This window comes from Vanellus vanellus (assembly GCF_965231255.1).
Source record: "Vanellus vanellus genome assembly, chromosome: 3".
Lineage (NCBI taxonomy): Eukaryota > Metazoa > Chordata > Aves > Charadriiformes > Charadriidae > Vanellus > Vanellus vanellus.
Genome location: NC_138907.1, coordinates 125,802,533 through 125,829,331, shown reverse-complemented (window position 1 = coordinate 125,829,331; position 26,799 = coordinate 125,802,533). Strand labels below are relative to the sequence as shown.

At 46.2% G+C, this 26,799-nt stretch overlaps 2 protein-coding genes and 2 long non-coding RNA genes across 5 annotated transcripts; 2 read left to right on the top strand and 2 right to left on the bottom strand.

Annotated features, from left to right (window-relative positions):
• Nucleotides 1-1,275: 1,275 nt before the first annotated feature.
• On the top strand, nucleotides 1,276-2,801 carry LOC309670507 (ostricacin-3-like). The gene is made up of 3 exons (XM_082481480.1): nucleotides 1,276-2,185; nucleotides 2,300-2,426; nucleotides 2,663-2,801. The coding sequence occupies exons 1-3, from the start codon at nucleotides 2,128-2,130 to the stop codon at nucleotides 2,676-2,678; spliced, it is 201 nt and encodes a 66-aa protein (XP_082337606.1). The 5' UTR covers nucleotides 1,276-2,127; the 3' UTR covers nucleotides 2,679-2,801.
• A 5,894-nt stretch (nucleotides 2,802-8,695) lies between these two features.
• LOC309669869 (antimicrobial peptide THP2-like) lies at nucleotides 8,696-11,826 on the top strand. Its single transcript, XM_082480666.1, has 4 exons — nucleotides 8,696-8,776; nucleotides 10,020-10,098; nucleotides 10,776-10,896; nucleotides 11,595-11,826. The coding sequence occupies exons 2-4, from the start codon at nucleotides 10,041-10,043 to the stop codon at nucleotides 11,608-11,610; spliced, it is 195 nt and encodes a 64-aa protein (XP_082336792.1). The 5' UTR covers nucleotides 8,696-8,776; nucleotides 10,020-10,040; the 3' UTR covers nucleotides 11,611-11,826.
• A 3,790-nt stretch (nucleotides 11,827-15,616) lies between these two features.
• Nucleotides 15,617-17,452, bottom strand: LOC309670425. The gene is made up of 3 exons (XR_014269006.1): nucleotides 17,270-17,452; nucleotides 16,445-16,571; nucleotides 15,617-15,879 (listed from the first exon to the last, which is right to left on the bottom strand). It is a non-coding gene; the product is annotated as an uncharacterized lncRNA (long non-coding RNA).
• A 3,524-nt stretch (nucleotides 17,453-20,976) lies between these two features.
• On the bottom strand, nucleotides 20,977-23,680 carry LOC309669739. 2 transcript variants are annotated; one of them, XR_014268939.1, is made up of 4 exons: nucleotides 23,592-23,680; nucleotides 22,245-22,332; nucleotides 21,737-21,863; nucleotides 20,977-21,229 (listed from the first exon to the last, which is right to left on the bottom strand). It is a non-coding gene; the product is annotated as an uncharacterized lncRNA (long non-coding RNA). The 2 variants fall into 2 exon arrangements; XR_014268940.1 differs by lacking the exon at nucleotides 23,592-23,680 and adding an exon at nucleotides 23,296-23,315.
• Between the last annotated feature and the right edge of the window lie 3,119 nt (nucleotides 23,681-26,799).

Sequence of the window (26,799 nt, the reverse complement as noted above, 5' to 3'; positions counted from 1 at the left end):
GTTTCTTCTTAATAAACTGCTTATCCTTTACAGAGAATTTAAGAAATATATATGAGGTTGTTAGGTGTGCTGATTATCCTGCCAGAGGCTGAGCAGCCTGAGAAAGGTTGAGTAGAACCTCCAGAGAGGACGTAGTAGAAATGAAGATGTCATAGAATCATAGAATCATAGAATGGTTTAGGTTCGAAAGGACCTTGAAGATCATCAAGTTCCAACCCCCCTGCCATAGGCAGGGACACCTCCCACCAGACCAGGTTGCCCAAGGCCACGTCCAGCCTGGCCTTGAACACCTCCAGGGATGGGGCCTCAACAACCTCTCTGGGCAACCTGTGCCAGTGCCTCACCACCCTCAAAGTCAAAATCTTCTTCCTAATGTTCAATCTGAACCTGCCCTCTTCCAGTTTAAAGCCATTCCCCCTCGTCCTATCGCTACATGCCCCAGTAAAAAGTCCTTCCCCAGCTCTCCTGTAGGCCCCCTGTAGGGACTGGAAGGCCACAATAAGATCTCCCCAGAGCTTTGTCTTCTCCAGGCTGAACAGCCCCAACTCTTTCAGCCTCTCCTCATAGAAGAGGTGCTCCAGCCCTCGGATCATCCTTGTGGCTCTCCTCTGGACATGCTCCATCAGGTCCATGTCCATCTATTACAAAATTTTATATGAAAGATGGTATTCCTGTTATAATCCCATACCTCATAATTTCATTATGCACTAGGCTATTAACTTTGTAATCAATAAGCTGAAAAGTAAGCAATGTTTATTCTTTTACTGACATGGAGGAAAGATGACCAGAAGGTTAGTTGTAAAGGACAGAGTGTTATGAAATGGTGACCACCCTACGGCTGTGAATTAGACGACAAAGCTGCATACCAAAGGCAGCATAAGGAGCCTGCAGGACCAAAAGGAGCAGTTGTTGCATGTTCCCAGGTATTTTACGCAATACTGTGGCCTAACGTATCTTACACAAACATGGATGGTCTAAGATGGGTTGCACAAAGATCAGGGGCTTTGCGGTGAAAGCCCTCTCAAAGCGGACCCTCCTTTCTCATTGGAAGACACCAAGGTACAGGACAAATTTGGCTGAAAAGGGCTTTTTCATTGGCCCGTGACTGCACTGCCAGCATCCCCAAACCTTTACATAAAGAGGGGTGTTTGGGTCTGGGGCACCCGCTAGAGAGGAGAGACAGACAGCAGTGGTGATCCTCCACCTCTTTCGCTGGTAACTCTTTGCCTGTTTCTGGATGGGCACCTTCACCTCTTCGCCTTTATACACTTCTTTCCCTTTCATTAATCTCAAGTCTAATGATTATTCTGTTTTTGCTTACCCCTTCCTTCTCATTACTCCGGTGAGTGTGTCCAGTCTATACGTGTCCTGCAGAACCATGGGTTGCTTGCAGGGCTTGCAGGAAGTTACTGTGTTTGCTGATCTCCAAGGGGAGTGAACCCAAAAACCTTCACTCGAGACATCAGAGACAGGGGGCTTGTCGGCTAAGAAATGTCTAGCTGCCCACAGAAACAGGCATCTAGCCAGCACAGAAGTTCAGACTTGCATTTCGGGCTACATATCTTGCTGAATTCCAGTAACATTTTGAGTGAGTTGTCACCTTAATTGATGTTCAAGACATGCGGATGTCTTTTTTAGACTTCCTAAGGATGACTGTTGGCTCAACACTTTGTGAACTACCCTAGGGTGAAGGTGAATAATTCGTGGGTCTGTGTTGGTTCCAGAGTAACATGTCTGGCGTTGATCAGATCTGGAATATCATTTTTTCAATGCAAGAAGACCAATATTAAAAAAAAAAAAAAAAAAACCCACAACAGCATCTCAGAACAATTTCATTTGGAAAGTGGTCCAGGAATTTCTGGTCTGAATCTCTGTTCAAAACGAGGCTAATTAGGTCAAGTTTCTTAGAGGTATATTCAGTGAAATTTTGAGTATCTCCAAGGACACAGTTTTCACTCTGTTCTTATTCAAGTCCATTGTATTTTATAAGATTTTGTCTTTGGTCGGTCAGGGCATGTTTTAAGCAGTTCTTCATCTCCCGGTCAGAAGAGGGCCCTCCATTCAGTGTCTTTTGGTCTTGTGGTCTCTGGTCATTACAGGCACAGAATTCACATCCCAGCTGTGGCCATGAGGATCCTTTACCAGCTCCTGGTCGTCTTCTTCATGATGCTCCACGGGGCTGCAGGTAAGGTGTGAGGGGGGGGGGGAGAGAGGAATTAGAGTGGGGAGAAAGAGATAGCGTCCAACTTTTGCTCACTTTCATGGTAAATGACTTTCATGGTAAATTTCCACTGTGCAGGTCAGCACTTCATTCCTCGGCCACTTGATCGTTGTATAGCCCAAAACGGACGCTGTTTCCCGGGGATATGTCGACGGCCGTATTACTGGATTGGAACATGTGATAATGGATTGTCTTGCTGCAAGAGGTATGTAGACGTGCAGGGATCACCGTCGCCATGACTGATATCTTCCTTATCTTTTCTCCAGAGCAACATCTTAGAGGCACAGCTCCTGACGCTATCCAGTCTTACTTCTCCAATGCCAAACCTGCTGGCATAGAAGGTCCTCAGGGGACGTTCACTCTGGTGCCATGAAATGAAGAGAACTTCCCTGCAGAAAACCTACTGGTGGGTAACCTGAGACTCTCTTCTTCACCATGCAGGGGGTGGAACAGCTGAAGTCTCCATGGATTTTCCTTGGAAAGCCTTTCTGCTTCTACTGAATGGCCTCTGAATCACCCTGATCCCGTCGCTCCTGGTGGCACCGGTTCCCGCTGCCATGAAGAGCTCTCAAAATCTTCCTTTGCAGTGAAGCAAACATCAGTATCTGCAAAAACATAAATATAAACCAGGCGACACCATGGAAATTATTTCTCCCCCCCCCCCCCCCTTTAATAAAATCAGTTACAATGGCATTCATATGGTTGAACCTTGGGTGTTTTTTTGTAGGGAAGGCAGGGATACTTGTTAGACCTGCTCACACCATGGGCAGTAACACACAGGTGGCCTTTTGCCTTTTACGGCCAGGCATTTCTCCATTTGCCCCCCCCAGGGAAACAGGAGGTCATTTCACCCCCAACATCTCAATGGTCATATTCCTGGACCACTCCTGCAGTCACCATGATATCTTTGTCAGGGATGAAACCTAGATTCTCTCTGTGATGATTTCATGGGCCCAGCAGGTACACATTCTACTAGTTTCCAGGCTGCTTTTTTAAGGTATTATGGTATTGTTGACTGATATGTCAGAGACGGAAGTTGGGCTTTCTGTCTCTTTTTCCCTGCCATCATGGCTTAACAGCGTAGGAAATGCCAAGATATCTCCAGATGCTTCCTTCAGAGGGCTTGGGGGCATCTGAGAAATTTCACTTCTGAGGGGACATCATGCAAGGGAAAACCAGGAACATTTTGGATAACAACAGACCCTTAACAAAGACACAAACTGGAAAAAAAAGGTACAAAGAGGGTTAGAGAAAGAGACTAGCAAGCACATTTCCAAAAGTTAGGGATGTGCAACTTAATGTTTTGGCCATTATCTTCTCAGAAGTGGTTGCTGAATGTGCACAGAACAGCACTCAGCCACATTACCAAACTGAGGTGGTTTTGTCTCCCAATGGCTTGCTGAGTGGGTTTGGAGAGGTGCCCACATATGTAAAAAACCCTCTGAAGGGCAAATGCTGGCTTTGTGAGAGACACAGCTCCCATTTATACTGTTCTGCGGAAGCTTGCAGGAGACGCTGTAGCACATCGTCTCCTAATATGATGTTTCTGGGTTTCTTGGTTTTCCTTACGGTTACTTTTGCGTTGATTCTAGCATCCTTGTAAATGTCTGTGCTTCAGTTAAAAATCTTGACAACAATTTCTCTCCATTAACTGTAAAGGAAGAGCAGTGAAAACAACTTGGACTTTGATGTTTGCCTTTAGGATGTCTGAAGTTTGGTGAGATCACTCCTGCCATTCGTCTCTAGAAAATATGATTTAATTTACAGAGGTTCTTTGGTTTTTAGAAGCCTTAGGGTACATGGGCTGTGCCAAGGAGCTTTGAACACACACTATGTGTCTGCCAGTCACAGTGTGGTCCTTACACCACGAGGCTGGACTGTGCACTGGTACACTGATACCTCCAATTAGATGCCAAGTCAAAAATAAGATGGATTTGTTCATGCAGGCGTTAACCTTCTAATTTGTCCCTGTTCAGGATAACTGTGCAATCATTACAGTCTTCAGCTTGATGAAATACTTTTTCTATAGTTAGAAGTTTATGACCCTGTATCCATTTGTTATTGACTCAGATGATCTATACTGGGGTCAAAACTTTACCTGTTAACTATAACGTAGCACATAGCTTGCAAATTCACTTGTCACTGTAGAACAACATCTAAATATGGGTTATCCTCCTTTTGGTGGTTCTACTTTGGCAGTGCAACTGCTGCTAACAGCTTTTGGAGATAATCTAGAAGAGTCTGAATTTCGATACCATACACTCTCCACAGTGGCATCAAAATACCTTGATCTCCTCTGCATCGATTATGCCTTATGGCTAGAATTTGATTCAATACACATGGAGGCTAAGGGACGACGTGACTGCACGACCGAGGAGCAGTCTGTGGTTAGCTGGGCCACCAACCATCACTGTTGTTCAGCCGAGCTCCTCTTAGGAGCACACTAAACCCTCTGCTCTTTGGCAAGAGGCTCTTTGCTGAAAGATCTCAGCCTTTTGTTGGCCCCAATGTTCTAGCTCTGCCTGCGTACAATGATCTCCAGATGCTTGGAACCCTTCTTTGCTGTGAACAAACCATCCCCTGGAGGTGAGGGACACAGCAGACAGGTATTTTGTGTAGTAGCATTTTAAATAGGGTTGACACTACTGGAATTCCTCCCTAATATTTGCTGCTTTTTGGTTGTTTTTTTTTTCCTTAAGAAAACTATTAGGAGCAGAGTTTGAGATTCTCCCTTTTACTCGTAATTGCCTCTTCTGCTGTGCTAGATACGGACTCATAAGACAGAGGTAAGATCCTCCTTCCTCTCTGGAAAGTGATCTTGGTACAATTACCCAGATGTCTTGATTTGAAAAGGGTGAAAGCTATTTCTCCTCATGACACTCTACAGCTTCATTGTGAAGACACTTCCTTAATAGGGTATCCCACCTACATCGGCACTTCAGGCTCCATCTATCAGCTCTTACACCAGGGCTCTAGGCACTATAGTATTACATACAATGGTGACCCCATCATAATATTTCTCCCCCTCCAAAGAGGACTGTGTTATCTGGACCTGAAATAGATGAGGGAGTGGGGCATCGTTGGTGAACTCCAACTTGAAGAGGTTGGAGTGAAATCTGCCGTGGAGATAGAGAGAAACATAACTGGATCATCTTCTGAATACCCATGAAACAAGAAAGCAAAAGAAACACGTTATTTAAGCCGAATGAAACTCTCCATGAAGACTCCCTTTCCCTCTGCACTAAGAATAGTGAATGGTGTTTTGGGTGATGGTGTTTTGGGTAGAGAAGATTATTTACTTAATGTCAAGAGCCAAATGATTGTGAGGTGCTGCCCAGGTACCCCGGGTGAAGGAATGGGTAATTGGTGCTACTGTGATACTGCTGTAAGTCAGGTCTACCAGCAAAAGGCACTGGAGAAAAATGCGGAGATCATGAAGGGCAAAACATTGATATGTCCCTCCTGATGCACAAAACTGATTGACTGTCTCCTGCTCATAAGAACAGGAGCTGCAGGCAGGGATGGAAAGGTTTTCCACCCTGAGAGCCACAAACCAAAATCTCGATAAGGCCTGCCTCACCCCTGTGAGGTTTGGACAAACTAAAGGTGCTCCATCCCTCCTCTGCTTCTCCCTTGCCCATTTCCAGACAGAGATATTTTGGTTGTAAAGATGGGAGTGACCGTGTAGAACTTATAAGGGTCAAGAATGTTAAAGCCGAGTCCTTGGCATTACTTGCACATAGGACCTTGGACATGGTACAAAATAACGATACATCTTTGTTTCTTTGAGGAATCGGGTTGAGTAACAATAGCAGTTGGCAGGCAAGCTAACCACAAACTCTTGGCAAGTTGTGAAGAAACTGCAACTTTTGTAATTTTATTCCCTCCACTTTCTGGTTTATGGCCAGAAGTTCATAGACACGCCAGAAATTCAAGTATACTTTTCTCCTACTGCAAAAACAGTTCACTTATAAAAATATGAAGAAAACAAACAGCTATCTCAATTATCAAGGTATGCATTTAAGGGAAATCATTTGTAGGCATGTTTTCACGTGCATATACATCTATGCGTGTCTGTGCATGTAAGAACATGTGTACATTTCTGTATACCTAAGACATTAATATTAAAGCATTTAAAAATATCACATCACCAGTAACTAAACTGAGGAACTAATAAACAATTCAAGTATTTCAGTTTAGTTTTGATATTATATGATCTGTAAGACATGGTGTCATTTGCAAAGATCTTGGTCAATTAGAAATATCAGCTGTTCGAAATAGCAAATGTACCGTAACCAATTATGATGTGCTTTGGTCATCATATTAAAATATTTCATGAATGATGGTTGTTTGTTCACTGAAGTGAGGTGTAAAGTAAAATATGATCTGAAAATGTATTTAATATGGGTGTCTTTGGATATTTATTGGGTATGTCAGCAAGTGACTTGGTGCAATGGAAGATCAGTAGATGGGAAAGGATCACCAGACCTTCGAGACTGTGCTGAGGCTCCTCAGTTCTTCATTATATGAATCCAGTTTGACTTGGATATTTTGCTACCGAATAAACCACAAAGCAATGTAAATTGGAATGGGTATTTGGAGACCATCTGGTCCATCCATCCCTCCAGACAGGGACAGTTTTAAAGGCAGACCAGGTTGCTTAGGGCTTTTTCCAGCTGAGTTTGAATATCTCTATGGAGATGGAGATTCTGTAAATTCTCTGGGCCCTCACGCTGGTGTTTGACAACCCTCATTGTGAGAAGGTTTTTTTCCTTATGTCTAATTGGAATTTATCTCATCATAGTTTGTGTCTGTTACATCTCATCCTTCCACTGTGCACCTCTGAGAAAAGTGTGGCTCCATCTGCTCTATAGCTACCATTAGGTAGTTTTGAACAGCAATTAGATGACCCTTAGCCGTGTCTTCTCCAAGATGAACACAGATGGGTCCTTCAGCCTCTCCTCAAATGGCTGATCCCCCAGTCCACACTCTCCAGGTTTCCAAAAGAAAGAAACATTATGTACACTCTACAGGACCTTGAGGTGGTGTAGAACACGCATTGGTTCATGCCCCAGTAGGCACAGGAGTACCTTCAGAGTCCATCTGGAGTACCTTCAGAGTCCATCTGGAGTACCTTCAAAGCAAAACTTCTAGTTCATTTTCCTCCTAAGGAATATAGTTTGTGCACGTGGAAACCCCTCTGCAAACCGAACCAGTCACAGGGGACCATCAGGGGGTTACTTCAAACCTGCACTAATGCAATTGTAGACCTCACTATGGATACCACTCTAGAAATGTCAGTGGTCAACTGTGGACAAAAAGGCAAGACAAATGTTAGGAACTGAGAGTGGAAAAAATGGACTTGAAAACAAAAGAGTAAATACGATTAGGCACTATGCAGATCCAAGATGCATTTTAGACATTGCATGCCATTCTAGCCAGCCCCTTCCCAAAAGGGTGTAATAGAACTGAAAAAAATAAGGTAAATGTACACAGGAACGATCCACCAAAATAGCTGGATCCGTTTGAAGATTTATCTGGCAGATATGGTTGACAGAACCCCCCTTTTCATTGTGGGAAAATAGACAGACAAGGGGGAGCGTCAGAAAAGACCACACCATCAGTAGTGATGTGGAGAGGTGAAAATGGAATATTTATTTGCTACATCCCATGACAGGAAAAGCAGAGCTGCTCAGCCGGCAGACTGAGAACAGATAAGCAAAAATATGAATGCTCACCTAAGGCGTAGTAAATATGTTTGTGGAATTATCAGCTGAAGGTCTCGTGGAGGCCAGAAGTACAAGAAGATCAGCCAAAGACATGGAAATTTGCTCAATCGGGAGCTCTGCAGCCTTAGGATCCACAGACAGCCTCTCTCACTGGATTTCCCTAAACTCACGTATTTTCCTTCAGCTGGAAGTGTGTACAGAGACATAACCATGATGCACTCACCCTATTTCTGTACGTTTTATGGTCTTTAATTAGGCATCCTTAATGGCCACTGGCCACTAAGCCAATAGACATTTGGTTTAGTTTCATATGTCCGTTCGGTGACCTTATATTCTGTATTTATGGAACAGAAAATAAACTAACTGGGAGTGCAGGGAAGCACACAGCTGGTTTATATTGCAATAAATTATGTTGCTCCTGAGCAGGAACAGTTCAACGTTATGTCCCAAGATGTTTGACACATACTGTGGTGGGTTAACGTATCTTACACAAACTGGAGTGTCACAAGAGGTGTTGCATGAATAACCTGGGATTTTCCAGAAGAAATGCTCCAATAGGTTCAGAGGGAAACCCTGCTTTTTTGCTGAGACATCAAAAGCAACTTGATTCTGTTTGGATTAGAAGTCACCAAAAAAAAAAAAAAAAAAAAGGGGGGGGTGTAATTTTTTGATTGGCTGACCGGGTACCTGCTGAGAAGAGAAAGCAGTTGTTGCTCCCCTTAGGGACCACGGTATAAAAGAGGGTCTCAGCCCCACGGCCAGAGCCCTCTGGAGAGAAAGGACCAAGAGCAGGTCTTGTTTGGCGCCTGGGCTCACCTGATACCTGGTAACTCCTCAGTTCTTTTCAGTCTTTCTTTCAATGTCCGCTGTTGTCTTTTCCTCAAAAAAAAAAAAAAAAGAAAAAAACAAAAAAAAACTACCCAAAACTTCTGCATTATTAACCTAAACTTGTAGGTTACTAAAAAAGGTTAATCTAAATTTTCCAAGAATTGCACAGGTTGAGTAAGTAGCTCAAATATGTGCTAATACTTAGAACCCTTTGATAAAAATTCTCTGCTTACTGACTCCCAGGGGAAAAATTGGACTGGGTCAGGTTACTTTCGAGAGGTCTGTGGTCCAGGGAAATTCTCTTCAATGAAAACCAGGATATATTTTTTTTATGTATGTCTCTATGTTTAGAACTTTATTTCATTTTCAGAATTGTTAACTTTGCCTACTTGTTTCTCCTGCTATTTTCAAATATATAGAAATCTGTGTAAACTTCTAATACTAATTTCAAAGCTGTTCTGGGCCACCCTCTACCATTCCGTTTGCAGAAATATGACATTTCAGCACAACCTAATTTCTCTTCCTTGGTTAAAAGAACATAATTTGTAACAGATCAGAAGATTTTCTAATGCCAAGATATCTGACATGAGCTACCTCTTCTTTATCCGTAACCCCCCTTCTAGGCTATCTTATCCCAATTTGATGATATTAGTTCAATTATTAGCTCTTTCAGTGAAGGCATTACATGTTTCCTTTTCAAATTTCCCTTGTCAAATTTCAATTTTGGTTGCACGTTTCCATTCTAGAACTGCTGCTTGTAGACTAAGATTGACGGTTTTGAACAAGTTGATTTTAGCTCTGGTTTCTTGATAAATTTTAACATTGCAAAATGAACAGTTTTTTTTTTTTTTCTGAAGTTTGTAGGTGTGACTGTATAATCACCTCATTTCGCTTAGTGGTGTTTTTTTATTACATAAAACTTTTAACTAAAAACAAAGTAATGATTGTGTTTTGGCTAAGGACAATTTGCAAAATGTGAAGGAAATCCGAGCAATCAAACTATTAAAATAACTTAATGGTCACGTAACCTGAAAGCATGTTGCCCCGTATAAATTTACTTTTCCCAGAAAAGCTCACCCAGCAGTCATGACATCATAAAGATCTTACTGATTACTTTTGAAAGTTTGAAGAAAAAGGCAATACAAATGTAATTCTGATTAAAACAGTATCTGTACAGTTCAGAAGACTGTAGATCCCAGGGGCTGTCTGTCGTACATCTTTCTTGGTCCTTTTCCCCACAGTGACACAACAAATCCGCAGCCATGAAGATCCTTTACCTGCTCTTTTCTCTCCTCTTCTTGGCACTCCAGGTTTCTCCAGGTAAGATGGGAAAGAGGTGCTAGAAGGGGATTTTTGTGCATCTGAAGTAAACTTCCCAGCACGTTTTAATCACTACTGGTTAAAATTGTTAGAAACTGAGCAGGAGTTAGTCATACAGCTCACTGCCTGTGCTCCCTTATGAAAACGCTTTCAAAGGTGGAGAAATTATGACTTCTGAAGAAAAGTGATTTTTCACTTCCGGTGTCTTCCTAAAAAGATGGTGCTGAATGCTCTGGTGTTAGACACCTGAGATGGTGTTTGTGGTGGCCATGATCTTTGGGTAACAGCGCATTCAGTGATGCACATGCAGAAGAAAATGAAGCCTGGCCAGATAGTTTTGGACAGGAGCCAGTATTAAAGCCTCTGGACCCACGATCCTTTTCCATAAGGTAAAGGACAATGAGTCAGGAGGTCTATATCATTCTCCACCTGGACTTTAAGGCCATCCATTTAGATGCACTGTGAGCTAAGGATCCCAGCTCTGCACGGTGTAGACCTGCTTTTCCATCTCCCCTCTTACATGACCTTTCAACACGGCCAAATCTGGGCAATCATTTTTAAGGCAAGTTGGAGGTGAAGGCAGCTCAACGAATGGGAAAAACCCTGCTGGTTTCCCATTCCTGCATCACCTTGTCCTGCAGAATGAGAAGGAAGGAAATTATTTGTTGTTGTTGCAGGTTTGTCTTCACCCCAGCGGGACATGTTTTTCTGTAGAAAAGGATCCTGTCACTATGGAAGATGTCCTGTCCATCTTATTAAAGTTGGAAGGTGCTTTGGGTTTCGCTCCTGCTGCAAAGCGTAAGTTTGACATTCACCAAGGTTTAGCTACAGTATGAGCAGACAAATCTATTTTGCCTGTGTCCGTAACTCTAAGGTACTATTGAATGTTCAGACTGGATATAAGGAAAAAAAACATTATGCTATGAGGACGGTCAAGCGCTGAAGTAGGTTGAGCTCTACGGTGCTCTTTCTCCTGAGATGTGCACCATGATGTGCCCCAGCAAGAAGGATGAAGTACAGTGGGAGATGTCAGCCTTGTGTTGTCCCAGCTCTGTTTGACCCCTTTACAGCTCCTACGCCGGAGCAAAATATCAGCGTTTGGTATTTGCAGAACCGAGCTGCTGTGCTGTGTGGGGAACAGAGGGGAATTCAGTTATGCTGAGGGTGAACACAGATCTCTGAGTGCCATCAAATGTGCGCAAAAAGTACAGCGGGGTTGTAAAAGGAAATTATATGAAAGGTAACCTTCTGTTTTCACTCAGGAATGAATGCATTCACCCTAATATCAAGGGATATCAATTTAATTCCCTGATTTTCCTGCAGCAATAGGAAAACACTCTTCTTACTCACAGGTATGAGTGCACAGGGCTGTCCCAGCATGACTACACATGACATTAGGTCTTTTGGAAAGTACTTATACCTAAGAGGAGAATAAGCTTGGACTGAGACTAAGGAGAAAGAGAATCTGAATCTTGTCTTTTCTTTTCTTTTTGCAGGCCATGGAATGTATAAAAACTTCATGGACTGCCCATTCAAGAGCGATGAAAATTTCTTCTAAACCCAGGAACTTGCGTTGAATCCCTTTACTGCTTAAACCGCCGGATCCTGCTACAAAGCCTCATGCACCTTTCATTGTTAATGCAAAAAGCTTTATGATGTAGAGTAAATCCAAATGTATTCTGGATTTTTTTCCCTCCTTTTGAATAAATTTGTGTTGCTTAGCATTCACATCACTGAAACATGGGTGTCTGTTGCGCGGAAAGAGGGCGATGATCTTACCTGGGTTTTGACACACAAACTCCAGAGGGCAACAAATTACAGTGCCAACTGCTCCTTAATTTGAGCTTTTCTGAGACATACAGCTGTCCAGGGATGGACAGACATGGACTGAAGACTTTACCCTCCAGTAGCAAGGGATAGGCTGGCTGGAAGAACATTTTTCTGGAAAAACATTTCTTTGCGGGAACATGTTCAGATGCCAAAATCTTTTTTTTTTTTTTTTTTTTACTATGCAGAAACTTTTTCTTAGGGAAAAAGAAATAGAAATAGTTAAAAAAACAGACACTTATCATCCATTAAAATGTCAGCATGTGTGTGTCTTAATGTCCTGGCTTATGGAAGATGCCCATGAGTATCCCAGGAACCATGTAGGCCTATTTCCTTTTTATTAAACAGTGCAACAATTTGTGCCAGTTCTTTTCACAGAATCAGAGAATCACACAGATTGGTCAGGGTTGGAAGGGCCCTCTGGAGCTCCCCCAGTGCCACCCCCCGCCAGAGCAGGGGCACCTCCAGCAGTGGCACAGGACACGTCCAGGCGGGTTTGGAATGGCTCCAGAGGGGGAGACTCCCCCACCTCTCTGGGCAGCTGTGCCAGTGCTCTGCCGCCCACACAGGAGAGAAGCCCCTCCTCAGGTTGAGATGGAACCTCCTATGCTCAAGTTTGTGCCCATTACCTCTTGTCCTATTTCTTTCCAGAAGTTGTTTGTCCTGTAATTTCACAGCAGTGGATATAAGTTTTGTTGTTTGGTTTTTGTTGTTTTTTTTTTTGTTGTTTTTTTACCTGCCCCCCTGAGAGCGTGCATAAAAGAAGACGTGGAGAACAGCTTATACCGGTCTCCCTTCATTACCTCCTCTCCCACTCCTTCCACCAGATGGCACACTCCCTTCAGGTCTCCGCTGGGATGCACACGCTTCTCAAATGTTGTTCAGGAGGGGGGTTTGTTTGTCCGCCAAAATTGCAGCATTTATATGTCCTATGACTATTTCCTTGCACTTCTTAGCAGGGAACAAACTTATCCTCAGGTGTGCCACCCAACGTCTAATCCTCTGTGGCATGATTTCCTAGACTCAAGTCATGGTGGTAGTTAACTCAAAGTCTTTGGAAAATGGACGTTTGGAGGAATGCATGCCTGGACACGTTGTAGACCCTCTGCCTGGTGCTAGCTGACAGTCTGGCCCTGTCGTGCAGTGGGACAGTTGGCAGGGCTTGCTGAACCATCAAAGGGGACCGAGAGGGTACCGTTGTCCCCCAGAGGGAACGTATCTAGAGGAGGCATCCAACATGCAGCGTGGCCATGTGGTCAGGCAAAATCTCGTGCTTTAGGCCTCTTCCCAGTGCATTTACAGCAGCCAGGTTATGTCCACCCTCAAAAAGCAGTTCAAAACTGATTGGGCAGATTTTAGAGAAATGCCTCTGAGTGTTCATTTCATTTTTTATTTCTTTGGCGTAGGCTGTAGACTTTCTATCTCATGCTGATAAGACAAAAGCAAAGAAAATGCATAGGAGACTTACGGTTGAAAGCAAGTCCAGTAGTCTATATTAAGAGGGGAAACGACACCAAAACAGAAACAAAACAGTGAAAATCTGTGCTTAGAAAACATCAGGGTGTTTTTAGTTGACATCATGACAGAAGTTGCAAGTTTTGCTGAGAAATGCAAGTGAACAAAGGAGTTAGCTTACAAAGAACACAGTTGTTGTCTATTCCTTAACCAGCAAATAAGCGGGGTAATTATATTATATTATATTATATTATATTATATTATATTATATTATATTATAATATTCACTTTTTTCCCAAATACATTATGAAAATGTAACATCTAGCCTGCTGTTCTTTGTAGGATTTCCTACATTAAACAGTGTTCAATGGTGTTAATGAATTATACAGAGAAGGTCCTTAGAAGATACGATATATGACATTTAAAATTACAGATTTAAATTTTACAGTCCTGACTCTTCCACAACAGCACGTGGAGACCAGGCAGTATATCACACAGTGCCAGAAATTACACTACTGCCTGTGTTCAAGCCACTGAAGCCATCTTCACCGGTCTGTTGGTTCTCCTGACTCCATTGATTGCGATAGGAGTCTAGCCACCACTATGTCTGTGGTCACCCAAATTAAGTCAGAGGAACTGAATCCCCCCCAAAATGTGTTGCATGCAGTATATATGGTGGAAGATATGTTGCACGTACTTCACGGGTCACATAATATTTGGTACTGAAATATTTCTTCTTGTCTCAGCCCCTCTCTTCCCTCCTGACTGAACTTGTCCAAATGCTTAATATTCCCTCGAGTGGCTCCTCTTGGCAATGCAACCATTTATGGTTATGTCAGGGAATGAAGTGCACACCATGGAGGTGAAGAAGAGGAAACACTGTTATTTCTCAACAGGGCAGGAGTTAGTGGGTAGCTGGCCACCAACTTTTGAGGTTTCTCTACAATTCAAAAGCTGAAATTTCTTGTTGATGCTTCTCCTTGACCTTAACCAAAGGCCTTGACCTTTACCTTGACAAAAGTTCTGGCCTCGGTATGCAGAACACAGTTCCAACAGGGCAGTGGAAGCTAGTCTGGTGCGGGACTGGTACTTGTGCTGTGGAGCAGTCACTGGTGCGCACGCAAAGGCAGAGCGATGTGCCGCCAGGTCTTTACTCCTACATGCGGCGAGCAAGGCAGGCGTGATGTAGAGGAGGTTCACAGCCAAGCTAGGATGAGCGAAACATGGAACAGCCTGGAAATCGAGTGAAATGGAGGACTTGTTGGTCAGAATACCCTAAAGGGATCCCAAATTCCAGGTGTAGACAGACTGAGAAACAGTGTGATAACAGCACACGATGCAGTCTTCAGTAATCGGAGGTGGTGGGAAGAGAAAAGGAGCGAATGCACCATTTCCCAGTGCTAAATTAATGAACTCTTGACTTGCCACACACTGCATCTCTGTCTCTGCTTTTAATTACTATTTATGTTCTGATTAATATTACACGTGCAACAGTGAAAGTATATTTATTCAGGTATAACATATCACCACCTCTGCTCTGCTCTGGGGAGACCCCCCTGCAGTGCTGTGTCCAGCTCTGGGGCCCCCAACATAAGAAGGACATGGACCTGTTGGAACAGGTCCAGAGGAGACCATGAAGATGATCCGAGGGCTGGAGCACCTCTGCTGTGAGGACAGGCTGAGAGAGTTGGGGTTGTTCAGCCTGGAGAAGAGAAGGCTCCAGGGAGACCCTAGAACAGCTTTTCGGCATGTAAAGGGGCTACAGGAAAGCTGGGGAGGGACTCTTGATCAGGGAGTGGAGCAATAGGATGAGGGGGAACGGTCTTAAACTGAAAGAATCATGGAATGGTTTGGGCTGGAAGGGACCTTGAAGACCATCTAGTTCCAACCCCCCTGCCCTGGGCAGGGACACCTCCCACCAGACCAGGTTGCTCCAAGCCCCGTCCAGCCTGGCCTTGAACACCTCCAGGGATGGGGCCTCAACACCTTCTCTGGGCAACCTGGGCCAGTGCCTCACCACCCTCACAGTGAAAAATTTCTTCTTAATATCTCATCTAAATCTCCCCTCTTCCAGTTTGATACCATTCCCCCTCGTCCTATCACAGCATGCCCTTGTAAAAAGTCCTTCCCCAGCTCTCCTGTAGGAGATAGATTTAGATTAGACATTAGGAAGAAATTCTTTACTGTGAGGATGGTGAGGCACTGGCTCAGGTTGCCCAGAGAAGCTGTGCCTCCCAGTCTCTGATTCTGTGAAACTATGTGTCTTTATTGAAGCAGGTAAAAGCAGTCTCTGCCCAAACAACACCAGGCTCGTGACAGGATGTCTCCAGCCCATGAGCACCCAGCAGGAGCAGCACTTCCACTCCTGCTGTCACACCACCTTGGATGGGGATGGGGATGGCAGAAGCAGGGAGGGGAGAAGACATCAGGAGATGGTTCCAGGAGCCAGAAGAGAGGGACAGATCCTGCTTGGAAACTCCAGGGATTCATCACCATTTCCTGAATAAACAAAGCACAATATGTGGTCAATGATATTTATTTCTTATGTTCCTTCTTTGTCTTCCTCCAGTCTTTTTGTCACTTCTCTTATTCTAAGGACCTGTAGAGAATTGCTGGACAACCCTTTGTCAGAAAAACTCCAGTCCTTACTGCAGATGGCTTGGACCTGTGCTTTCCGTAGTGGTTGCCGCCTTGAACCCAAAGCTCTTCAGAAACCTCAAGGAGATGGTTCTGTGCCCCACACTACACAAAGATCAAACTTCACTTTCCAACAGCATGGGAAAGTCCCCATTGAAAGCCCTCAGTCTGATCTCAGGGGGCTGAGGGGGACTGGGAAGATGCTGGCTGAAATTGGGCTTCTTCAGCCCCACACAAGGCAGGATTTAGCGTCTTTACCAAGGGACTTTAGCCCTCCTTCCCCGGCCTCTGCCTCTCAATATGAATGCAGGGAGGTGTTATCCAGCAGTGTGGTTGTAAAGAGAACAGCAGATCTATTTTGACAAAACAAACAAACAAACAAACCAAACAGAGGGCCAATTCCTGAATGTTTGAGTTCATAACTTACATTTTGCAGCAAACCATAAATGCAGAACACCTTCCAAAGATGTGATGAGGGTGATAGCATGTCAAAAAACTGCAGAATCCCCCTTCTTGCTTACACTGAGCTTCATTTCCAGGAGCCAGAGATGGACCTGTACAGAGAAACAATTGAAAGGAAAAGATAATTTGGGAGAATATTTTGTAATTCCAGAAGGACCATCACTCCACTAGGATTTCAGTCCACTTTGTGGGCCATGTATTAAAATGACCACAATTGCACTATCACCTAAAGCCCTGAGGCACAGGTATCCGGGGCTGTTCGTGGCACAAAGGGATATTTTCCAGCCTCCCTCTGTCCCTGCAGAAGGAGCAGCTCTTTCATAAACCTTTGGCTAGCTGATCCAGCCTCGGGTAGAGGGCTTTGATACCTCAGAATTACACGCATCTAGGGATCCTCAAAAGTTGCTAAATATCTGTGATTAGACCACAGACTTCCCCATGCATTTTTTGGGTGAGCAGAGTAGGCTGCATAGGCTGAGACTTCAGCAATTGCAATGGAAGCTCATCTGGAGATACCCCTCAGAGCAGCAGCTAAATGCCCAGGCTGGAGCACAGAGAAGGAGGCAAGCTCTTATTCCTGGATGGCTCTCTCCACACCAGCTCTTCAGAGGAAGGGGCACTGTGAGGGCATCCTTTGATATATCCTATTGCATGACCATTCATGCTGGAGCAAAGCCATAAAATTATTCTCTCCTTTGAGCACCTCTAAAAATATGGTCTCTTCCTGGCACGTGGAGGACCCCACTGATGGGGGCTCACACGTCACCTGCCTCCCCTCTTTCCCTCTCACCTGCAGCACCACGGACCAACAGGAGGAAGAAGGGGAAGAGCAGGTACAGGATCTTCATAGCTGATGCCCGGCCCAGGTCTTCACGAGGCTGCAGAGGGGAGACACCAAGGCAACAAGGGCATGGGGGACCCCAGGTGGTGTAGAAGCCTGGGCACTGTGGTGTACCAAACTGCAGATGTGTTATCCTGAGCAAAAGAAGATGGTGTTGTGTGTAGCCTATTCACAAGACCAATGGCTACCTATGGAACTTCATGAATAGCCAGCAAACAGTTCAGGAAGTTTCAGGCAAGGCAGTACCTAAACACACCACACACAAGGGCCACAGAGATCATCAGAGGGCTGGAACACCTCTCCTAGGAGGACAGGCTGAGAGAGTTGGGGTTGTTAAGCCTGGAGAAGAGAAGGCTCTGGGGAGACCTTATTGTGGCCTTCCAGTACCTAAAAGGGCTACAGGAAATCTGGACAGGGATTTTTTACAAGGGCATGTAGTGATAGGATGAGGGGAAATTTAGATTAGATATTAGGAAGACATTTTTCATTTTGAGGGTGGCCCAGGTTGCCCAGAGAAGCTGTGGCTGCCCCATCCCTGGAGGTGTTCAAGACCATGTTGGACGGGGCTTTGAACAACCTGGTCTGGTGGAAGGTGTCCCTGCTCATGGCAGGGGGGTGGAACTAGATTATCTTTAAGGTCCCTTCCAACCTAAACCATTCTGTGATTCTATGATTCTATATTTTTCAGCTATCTTCCCTATTCTTTCTTCCAAGCACAGACTGGAGATCTTATGTCTGGTGGTTCATGCTGTTCTAAGTGAAAAAGCAGCTGGTGCTATTTAGAGAACACAGTCAGAAAACTTACCTTTGGAAATACCTTGGGTTTTACCCGTGGCACACTTGTCTCTAAAACAGACCTAAATATGTTTTGTAGGGAGACAGAATCAAAGGGATAGACTAGGTATGCTTTCAAGTACGGTCATCAGATAAGGGTTATGCCTAGTGCCTGCACTGTCTTGCTTCTGCATCTCCTTACCCAAGGTCAAAGTAGAGAAGGTTTGAACGCTTCAGAGATGCTTGTGCTGACGATGAGTGCAAAATCGATGGTTAAGCTATGGTCATGAAATGATTCTGTGCAGCAGCTCCCCAGTTATGAGAAAGAGGGGAGAGGTGTCTCAGCAGCCAAAGACATCAGGAAAACAGGTCCTTTCAAGTTATCTGAAGGCTGAAAGAATGGACATTCTCTGTACTGCTGCACGTAAAGTGGCTCTGCCCTTTAAGTTATAGAGCTCCCATTTCCCCAGAATATAAGATCCTGGTGTCCCTCTTTCAAACACCACAGAAACTTTCCAGCCTCTCTTGCACTGGGGAAACCCTGGATCCAGCTTCAGCAGATTCCGAGCACTAACGGGAAGGAATTTGTATTTTCAATTTACTTTTTTTTCCCTAGAAAGCTCAGATAACATCATTATGTGAACAGATATATCCACAGTTTGTCATTTAGACTGTTCCACTATGAAGGGACTTGAACAGAGGGACTCAATGAGTAGCCAACCTGAAAGAGACCCCATAGTTACTTGCCTGATGAGGGAAGGTCTTCGTCTTCAGGCAGCAACAAACGCACCAGGAATCACTTGTTTCCAGATGCCTTTGGGGTCAGGGAATACAACTTTGTTGAAATCACTCTGGTTTTATACCACTGCTGGTGGGTGAGACATGCTTATTCCTATGGCCACGTCTCCTCTTGGCCAATCAGAAAGTGACCCATCTGCACGGGGATGGTGAGGTTGCACCTTATCCCTCCCTGTGGCAGTGGGAGAGGCTGAGGTGCCTCTAAGGGGCCGTTGCAATCTTGCAAACCGTTATCCTCATGCAACACCTCTTGTGACACTCCACGGTGCACGAGCTGCAGTGGCTTGGTGGGAACTGCCTGGACTTTGCCTGGTATAGACAGCAGCAACCAGTCTCAAAAATACAGATAAAGTTTCCTTCCTTGTCTCCTCCAAACTGACAAAATAAGGAGCTAGCATGGGATGTGCAAGAACATGAGGGGTATTGTAAACCTTCTTACATTTCAAAATTATAAGATGGTCTTTATCTCCACTTTTATTTGAAGTTTCATCAGAAGTTTTGGAAACAACATATTGATCGCTGCATGCATTTATGAGCTGATGTTTAAATGCACACATATATCAACATCTCCAGTTCACTGCTTCCATGTAAGTTATATATCATGGATAACTGAAAATATAACTTATCCATGGACCTTTCTCCTTTCCTTGCTGTTTCTCCTCTCTCTACTATATTAAACTCATGGGGTGGCTTTCCACAACACCATCAGTCTTGTTCAAGATGTTCTGGGCAAAGGCACCCACGGCACAGTGGAACAGCTTCACACTGCTGAGATAAAGGATGTTCGTGGTGACTGCTAAATGTATAGTTAAATGATACAGCAATGAACATGAAGGAAATTATGCCGGAAAGTCAGTAGGAACCTGCTGTGCTGGGTACGGGACCTGGGCAGCAGGGTGGGAGCTGCTGGTGGGTGTGAGGAAAGACCCTAGCTGATGTGGACACAGCTTTTGGGGTTGTGCAGATCCCCGCTCACTCCTACAACCTTCCCACAGGAATTTATGTCACAGGAGACTGGGCTGCTCTGAATATAGCAAGGGACCTTCAGCTTCAGGACCAGGGCAGAGATGCCCTGGGGGCAAACGCAGGCTTCAGCCCCGTGGGTCTGGGAAGGGCTGAGCACCCAGCGGGGAAGCAGAAGGTAGGGAAATCAGGGATGGAGTGTTGAGGGTGATCTGCCTCCTTGGAATAGAAAAGATTTGGTTGAACAACCAGGGTCACTAGTTGCTGACATAGTCGAGTGTGCATGGACACACACGTATATTTAACTATATAGGGCAGAGGTCTGCACTTGCAGAGAGGTTGAGGTGACTGGCTGTTGACGGAGAACAGCACTGCAATCCCAGTTTGGCTGAGGCAGGCAGAGAACAGAAGACACCTTGCTTTCTCCCTGCTGGACGACACTTCTGGACATTTCCAGGTTATGGTCAATGGGACCCATTGGAGAATGCACCTTTAGGAAGAGCTGGACAGTCAGTCTGGGAGACCTACTTCTCTCCAAGGCCTGTAAAGGTCTCCTTGGGGGCTATCTGTGGGATCAAGCCCCTCCAGGATGCATGTGACAGGGACAGAGGCTGTGGGGCTGGTAGAGGGGTTGGTGCTGTGGACTTGGCAGCAGGGAGGGAGCTGAGTGGGGACTGCTCTGCAATGCACAGCCCCACAGCAGATGAGGAAGATGGAGGTGTGATGGGACCTCTGGGGTGTCTAGGACAGGTCGGGTGGGCAGCTGTGGTCATGTCCACCCAAGGGACACACCACGCTGCACAGCCCTGCACATGAAGCCATGACTGTCAGGGACAAAGGACACCCACGACCAGCAGGACCAGGACAAGGGTCCCACTTCACAGGAGGGAGTGTGCACAGAGCAGCTCCATCACACTGAGAGCAAACACCCTGGCCTGGCAGGGACTGCCTGGATAGGTGTCCCCACACCACCGCCAGCCAAGAGCATCCCCAGGGACAGCCATGGTGGTGACCCCCAGCATCCCCAGGTGCTTCTCCTGCCACCAACCCACCACCACCCCCAGAACAAGCAGGCACAACACACCTTCCATCACAAGGAAACAGACACATGTCACACCCGCTGCAATGCCAAACTGCTCGTCTTTATTCAAGCCGGGAAAAGCAGCCTCTGCCCCAAAGACAGCAGGTACGTGATGGGATGTCTCCAGCCCACAAGTGCCCGGGCAGCCATCAGGAGCAATGCTTCCACTCCTGCTGTCACACCACCTGGTGATGGCAGAGGCAGGGAGGGGAGAGGACATCAGGAGTTGGTTCCAGGAGCCAGAAGTGAGGGAGACATCCTGCTCGAAGCACTTAGGGACTCATCCCCAGACACTGTAAGGAGAAAGCAGACAAGCATGTCACCTGTTGTAACTTACTTTTCCCTTCCTCCCACTCACTCCCACCTCCCCTGCAATGACAAACAGGTCTATGGTGCAAGAGAATCAGGCTCAACGGAGCTGAGGTTCCATCCCTGTTGCAGACAGTTTGGATGTGTGTTATCTTGGTGTTGGCAGCCCTGACTCCAAGTCTACGTAAATGCAGCAAAACCAGGGTCCTCGATGCTGTTCAAGGACAGTGAATGCTTCACTCCCTGTGAGTTTGGGAGAGCTCCCAGCAAAGCCTGCATGAGTCTCATGGGAGTGAAGGAGAGTGAGGAGGTGCTGGCTGACCTTACAAACCTTCAGCCCCACTCAGAGCATCTCCAAGCACCCTTTCTTTCCTCCCCTGGTCTCTCCCTTGCAGCGTGTGTAGCACTCAGCTGGTAGACAGTCATGGGCACTTAAACACAACAGCAGCCCTTGATGCCATCACAGTACCATTTCTGTTTCCAAAACTTACTTTTTGCAGCAAAAGAAAAACCTTGAACATCTCCCGCTGATGACAAAGGGGAAAGAGCACTTCAGAAATCCACAGTAGCCATTTTGTGCTTCACATTCTTCCTTATTTCCTGGAGCCCGGGAGGACCCTGTATGGTGAAAGAGGTCAAAGAAAGTGAGTTTAGGGTAACTGGTAAAAATGTTCGTGGTTCCAGAGGGGCTGATGCTGCCCCTGGATCTCAGGCTCCCACGCGCACCGAGCACCAAACCCAACACCTTTACCTCTCTACTATAAGTTTTCTTTTCTGCAGCAGTGTGTGTCTGTGTGCATGTGGGGAAGGTAATCGGGAAAGACCACTGTGAGGTCCAGGAAGTGCCGTACTGGTTCTTCGGCAGCCCAGACATTCACAAGAGGCAATGCCTCCCAAACGGTACATATATACCTGACAAGTCTGCTCACTTTCCAGGCCATAGAGGTCCCCACTGATGGGGGCTCACACCTCACCCCATCTCCCCTCTTCCCCTCTCACCTGCAGCACCCTGGACCAACAGGAGGAAGAAGGGGAAGAGCAGGTACAGGATCTTCATGGCTGATGCCGACCCCAGGTCTTCACAGGGCTGCAGAGAGAACATATCAAGACAACAAAAAAAGGACATGGACAAGGTTGGGCACACATGGTGAGCCAAAACCCAGAAGCTGAATCTGCAACATGAAGAGATAATAATGATTCTTAGCATTTCACTTTCACTGTTATGCTGGGAGCATTTCAGGAAGCACCAGCCTGTTGGACAATATGGAGTTTATTTCATTGTCTTCTTCATGGGCATTCCTGATGTATTCCTCAAAACATGGACTGCAGGATTCATGCCTTGTTGTTGCCATTTTACTTAAAGCAACATCCACTGAAACTGGGATTACAAAGAAAGAAAAATTACTTTTACAAGTTATAGTCCCTCAGAACTTTTGCAGAGCATGTGTGTCCCCTGAGGAGAATTTTCGAGAGAGACGGGATAAAAGGATGACACAAAATACACTTCCCAGCAACAGTCAGCAGACCAGGTTTACCACTAAAGCATGGGCTCTCTCCCTTCTGCCTCTTCTTAGTCAAATGCCAGAACAGAGAAGGTTCTGGCATCTGGAGATGCTTGTGGCAACACTCAGTGCCATGCCAACGGCCAAAACAGGGTCAAGAATTTTGAGAGATGCATGTGCCTGGAGATGCCATGATATATGAAGTGCTAACCAGTGCTCTCCATCACCTCAGCCAGTCCAAAGCTGGCTGCCCAAAACACCCCGCCAAATCACCTCTGCTTCCCTGCGCTCAGGAAAGTCCTCCCAGCTCTGCTTGGGAGTGCCCATCTCAAGATGGGCAAGATTAACTCAAACTCAAGATTATTCCTAGGCTTCCCAGCAAAGACGCTCTTCAGTCCCACATTTGCTGCCCCTGCCCCATGCAGCACCGACCCAGGGAGGAGCAAGAGGCAGGCAACTGATGGAAACAAAAATCCACCTTTTGGGCTAACTGAAAACATGAAAGGATGGAAAATCTTGATACTGCTGTGGGAAAAGTGTCTGCTTACTTTGCTGAGGAAAGTCCCCGTTCTCCCAGAACAGAAGATCTCAGGGTCCTTCCTCCATCATCAAGGCACCTTTCCAGTCTCTCCTGTACTTAGGAAAATCTGGTTCCATCTTCCACATGTTCTGGGCTCTTAAGACCCATATGAAGTTTTTTATTCTCTTTCCTGGGCAGCTCTGGTGCTTGTTTACGCTCAGAGACACTTCCAACGTTTTGTCATTTATATGGTTCCAGGAAGACGGATTTGCACAGAGAGGCTGAATGGGTGGCCAGCCTGGAAGAGGCCCCGCAGTGACCTACCTGATGAAGGTGTTGGTTCAGAGTGCACCGAGGCAGCAACAGGCTGTAACAATCCGACCAGGGATCACTTGCACCCAGAAGGGTTAGGATCAGGGAGTATCCCTTTGCCCAAAACACCCTGGTTTTACACCGTTGCCAGTGGGTGGGAACATGCACTTTTTCCCGCAAGCCACATCTCCTCTTGGCCAATCAGAAAGTGACCCATCTGTATAGGGATGGTGGGTTTGCACCTCATCCCCCCCTGCTGCGGTGGGAGAGGCTGAGTGCCTCCTGGGGGCTGTTGCAATTTTCACCGTTACCCTCATGCAACACCTCTTGTGACATCCCGCGGCACAGTGGGCACACGGGCTGTGGTGTCTTGCTGAAAAATCTTTGGGATGGACCAAGTAACTGGTTGGTGCAGACACCAGCACCAGCGCAGTCCCAGTAGAAAGAAGTCTTTCTTTGTCTCTTCTGAAGAATCAGCTAGCATCTGTGGTGCGAGAACATGCAGAATATTGAAAACCCTCCCACCTCTAGACACTGCAAGAACACCTTCTTCTGGGGCAAGATGTCTGTGCATGTGACATGTCAAAGGTGATAAGCATGACACTATCATCTCTTTAGTCATTATTCAGATAAAGTAAGAATAACTCTAGGATGCACATGAAGGTCTGTTAACAAGGTTATCTAATGAATCTACATCTCCTCTTAAAGCCACCCAAGGTGAAGAAATAAAAGATGGATGTAGCCATTGCTTGTGAAGCCAATGTGTTTGATGCTGTTCATGCAATCGGGAGAAGCGGCAGTCCCTTTTGGGCCGGAGGAGGCTGTGCTGCATGCCTGACTTGGCAACTGCCTCTCAAGGTGTTTGAAAAAACAACCTGGTCCCCCCAGCTCCAAGGGGTTACCTGCTGGGGATTTTGGTAGTAGAGCCTTTCAGCCTTTTCTCCTTGCATACCATGGAGATTTCAAGTCACAGTGGCAAGATAACAGTCACGAAAAAGGTGGTAGATGCCTTCTGCATGCTTAGCAGAAGCAGAGGGCTCACCTGCCCAGAGGGCCCACCTGTCCAGAAGACGGATCTTGGGTTTTACTGGGAGACCTTCTTGAAAAGAAGCAGAAAAAGTTCCGTTTTGTGGCACAGCAGCAGCTTGGTGCTGGTTTCTGATGAGCAGGGATGCAGTGTGTGCATGTGTGTGTGTCCCAAGAGGTGTCCAGCAAACTACAGCACCAAACGGCCCTTACGCAAGGTGGGATGACACAAGACCCTGGGCTGGAGGCCTGGGAATCCTTCTCAGAGGTGTCAGAAGAGGAAAGCGATGTCTCGTTCTCTCTGGCACGGGGAGAAGCAAGAAAAGGAGCTTTGGGGCTGGATGTTTTAAGGTACTAGTGACTCTAGCCTGTCCTCTGTGCACTCCTTCTCCTGATGTTCCAGGGAGCAGCAGGTACGATATGAGATGTATGGAAAAATGGAGGATTTATATGATACTACAGTGAAGCTGCCCAGTAGATAATGAGGTTTCCCTATAGACATAATGCAGATAAAAGAAGACAGAAGCCAAACCATTTGGTACAGATATTTATTTTTTCTCCATAACCAGTGGTGTCCCCCAGGGGTCAATACTTGGTCCTATTTTGTTTAATATATTCATTAATGACCTGGATGAGGGGACAGAGTGTATCCTCAGCAAGTTTGCTGATGATACCAAACTGGGTGGGGTGGCTGACACCCCAGAGGGCCGTGCTGCCATCCAGCGTGACCTGGACAGGCTGGAGAGCTGGGCAGAGAAGAACCTAATGAGGTTCAACAAAACCAAGTGCAAGGTCCTGCACCTGGGGAGGAAGAATGCTAGGCACCAGTACAGGTTAGGGGCTGACCTGCTGGGAGATAGCTTGGAGGAGAAGGATCTGGGGGTTGTGGTAGACAGTAAATTATCCATGGCCCAGCAATGTGCCCTTGTTGCCAAAAAGGCCAATGGAATCCTGGGCTGCATAGGGAAGAGTGTGGCCAGTAGGTCGAGGGAGGTCATTCTCCCCCTCTACTCGGCACTGGTGAGGCCACAACTGGAATACTGTGTCCAGTTTTGGGCTCCCCAGTTCAAGAGGGACAGGGAACTGCTGGAGCGAGTCCAGCGAAGGGCAACTAAGATGATTAAGGGCTTGGAGCACCTCCCTTATGAGGAAAGGCTGAGAGAGCTGGGACTCTTTAGCCTGGAGAAGAGAAGGCTGAGGGGAGACCTTATTATGGCGTACAAGTATCTAAAGGGTGGGTTGAAGAAGGATGGAGCCAGGCTCTTTTCATTGGTTCCAAGTGACAGGACAAGGGGCAATGGGCACAAGTTAGAACACAGGAAGTTCCGTTCAAATACACGGAAACAGTTCTTTACGGTGAGGGTGACAGAGCACTGGAACAGGCTGCCCAGGGAGGTTGTGGAGTCCCCTTCCCTGGAGATTTTCAAGACCCGCCTGGATGCAGTCCTGAGTAATGTGCTCTAGGCAATCCTGCTTTAGCAGGAGAGTTGGACTAGATGATCTCTAGAGGTCCCTTCCAACTCTGATAATTCTGCGATTCTGTGATTCTGAGATCATGAGTGATGTATGACTTCTGAATGTTGTGCCATCCCCCCTGAGAATCCCATTTCTTTAAGGAAAGTCTCCTGCTGCAGGTTCTGCAGCTGGGACTGGAGCTGGGACCTTGAGGCAAAGCTTCCGTGCTCAAGGCATCAGGTTTTGCCACCATCTCCATAACACCCGGCCCATGTCTTTGCAAGTTAGCAGCACTGGGCACAGCAGCCCTGCTGGAGAGGAGAAGGAGGAGGGTGGAAGGACTCCACCCTCAGAGTCCTCATTTGTTGCAGGAGGGAGTCAGCAGACATGTTGGTGAGCCTCTCCTGGAGACTGCTGCAGGACCACAGTGAATGTCTCCCATCCAAGCGCCATAAACGTCACCCTGCTTTCCATTGGAAACTCTCCCTTGGCTGTTGGAGAAAGGGGAGAATATGCAGCCCAGGGACATGGGGACATCCTTGGGTTGACATGACTGCACTGACCAGCCTGGGAGCTGCTTCTGGGCCTGTAGCCACCCGGCATCCTCCAGCACTTCCCACCCACACTACTGGAAACCCAGCTACCATCTACAGAGAGTCCAGGTGCCCTTCGTGGGCTCCAGCTAGTCCCATATTTGCCCAGGGAATAATGAGATTGAGAGTGAATTTCCAGTGTGCGT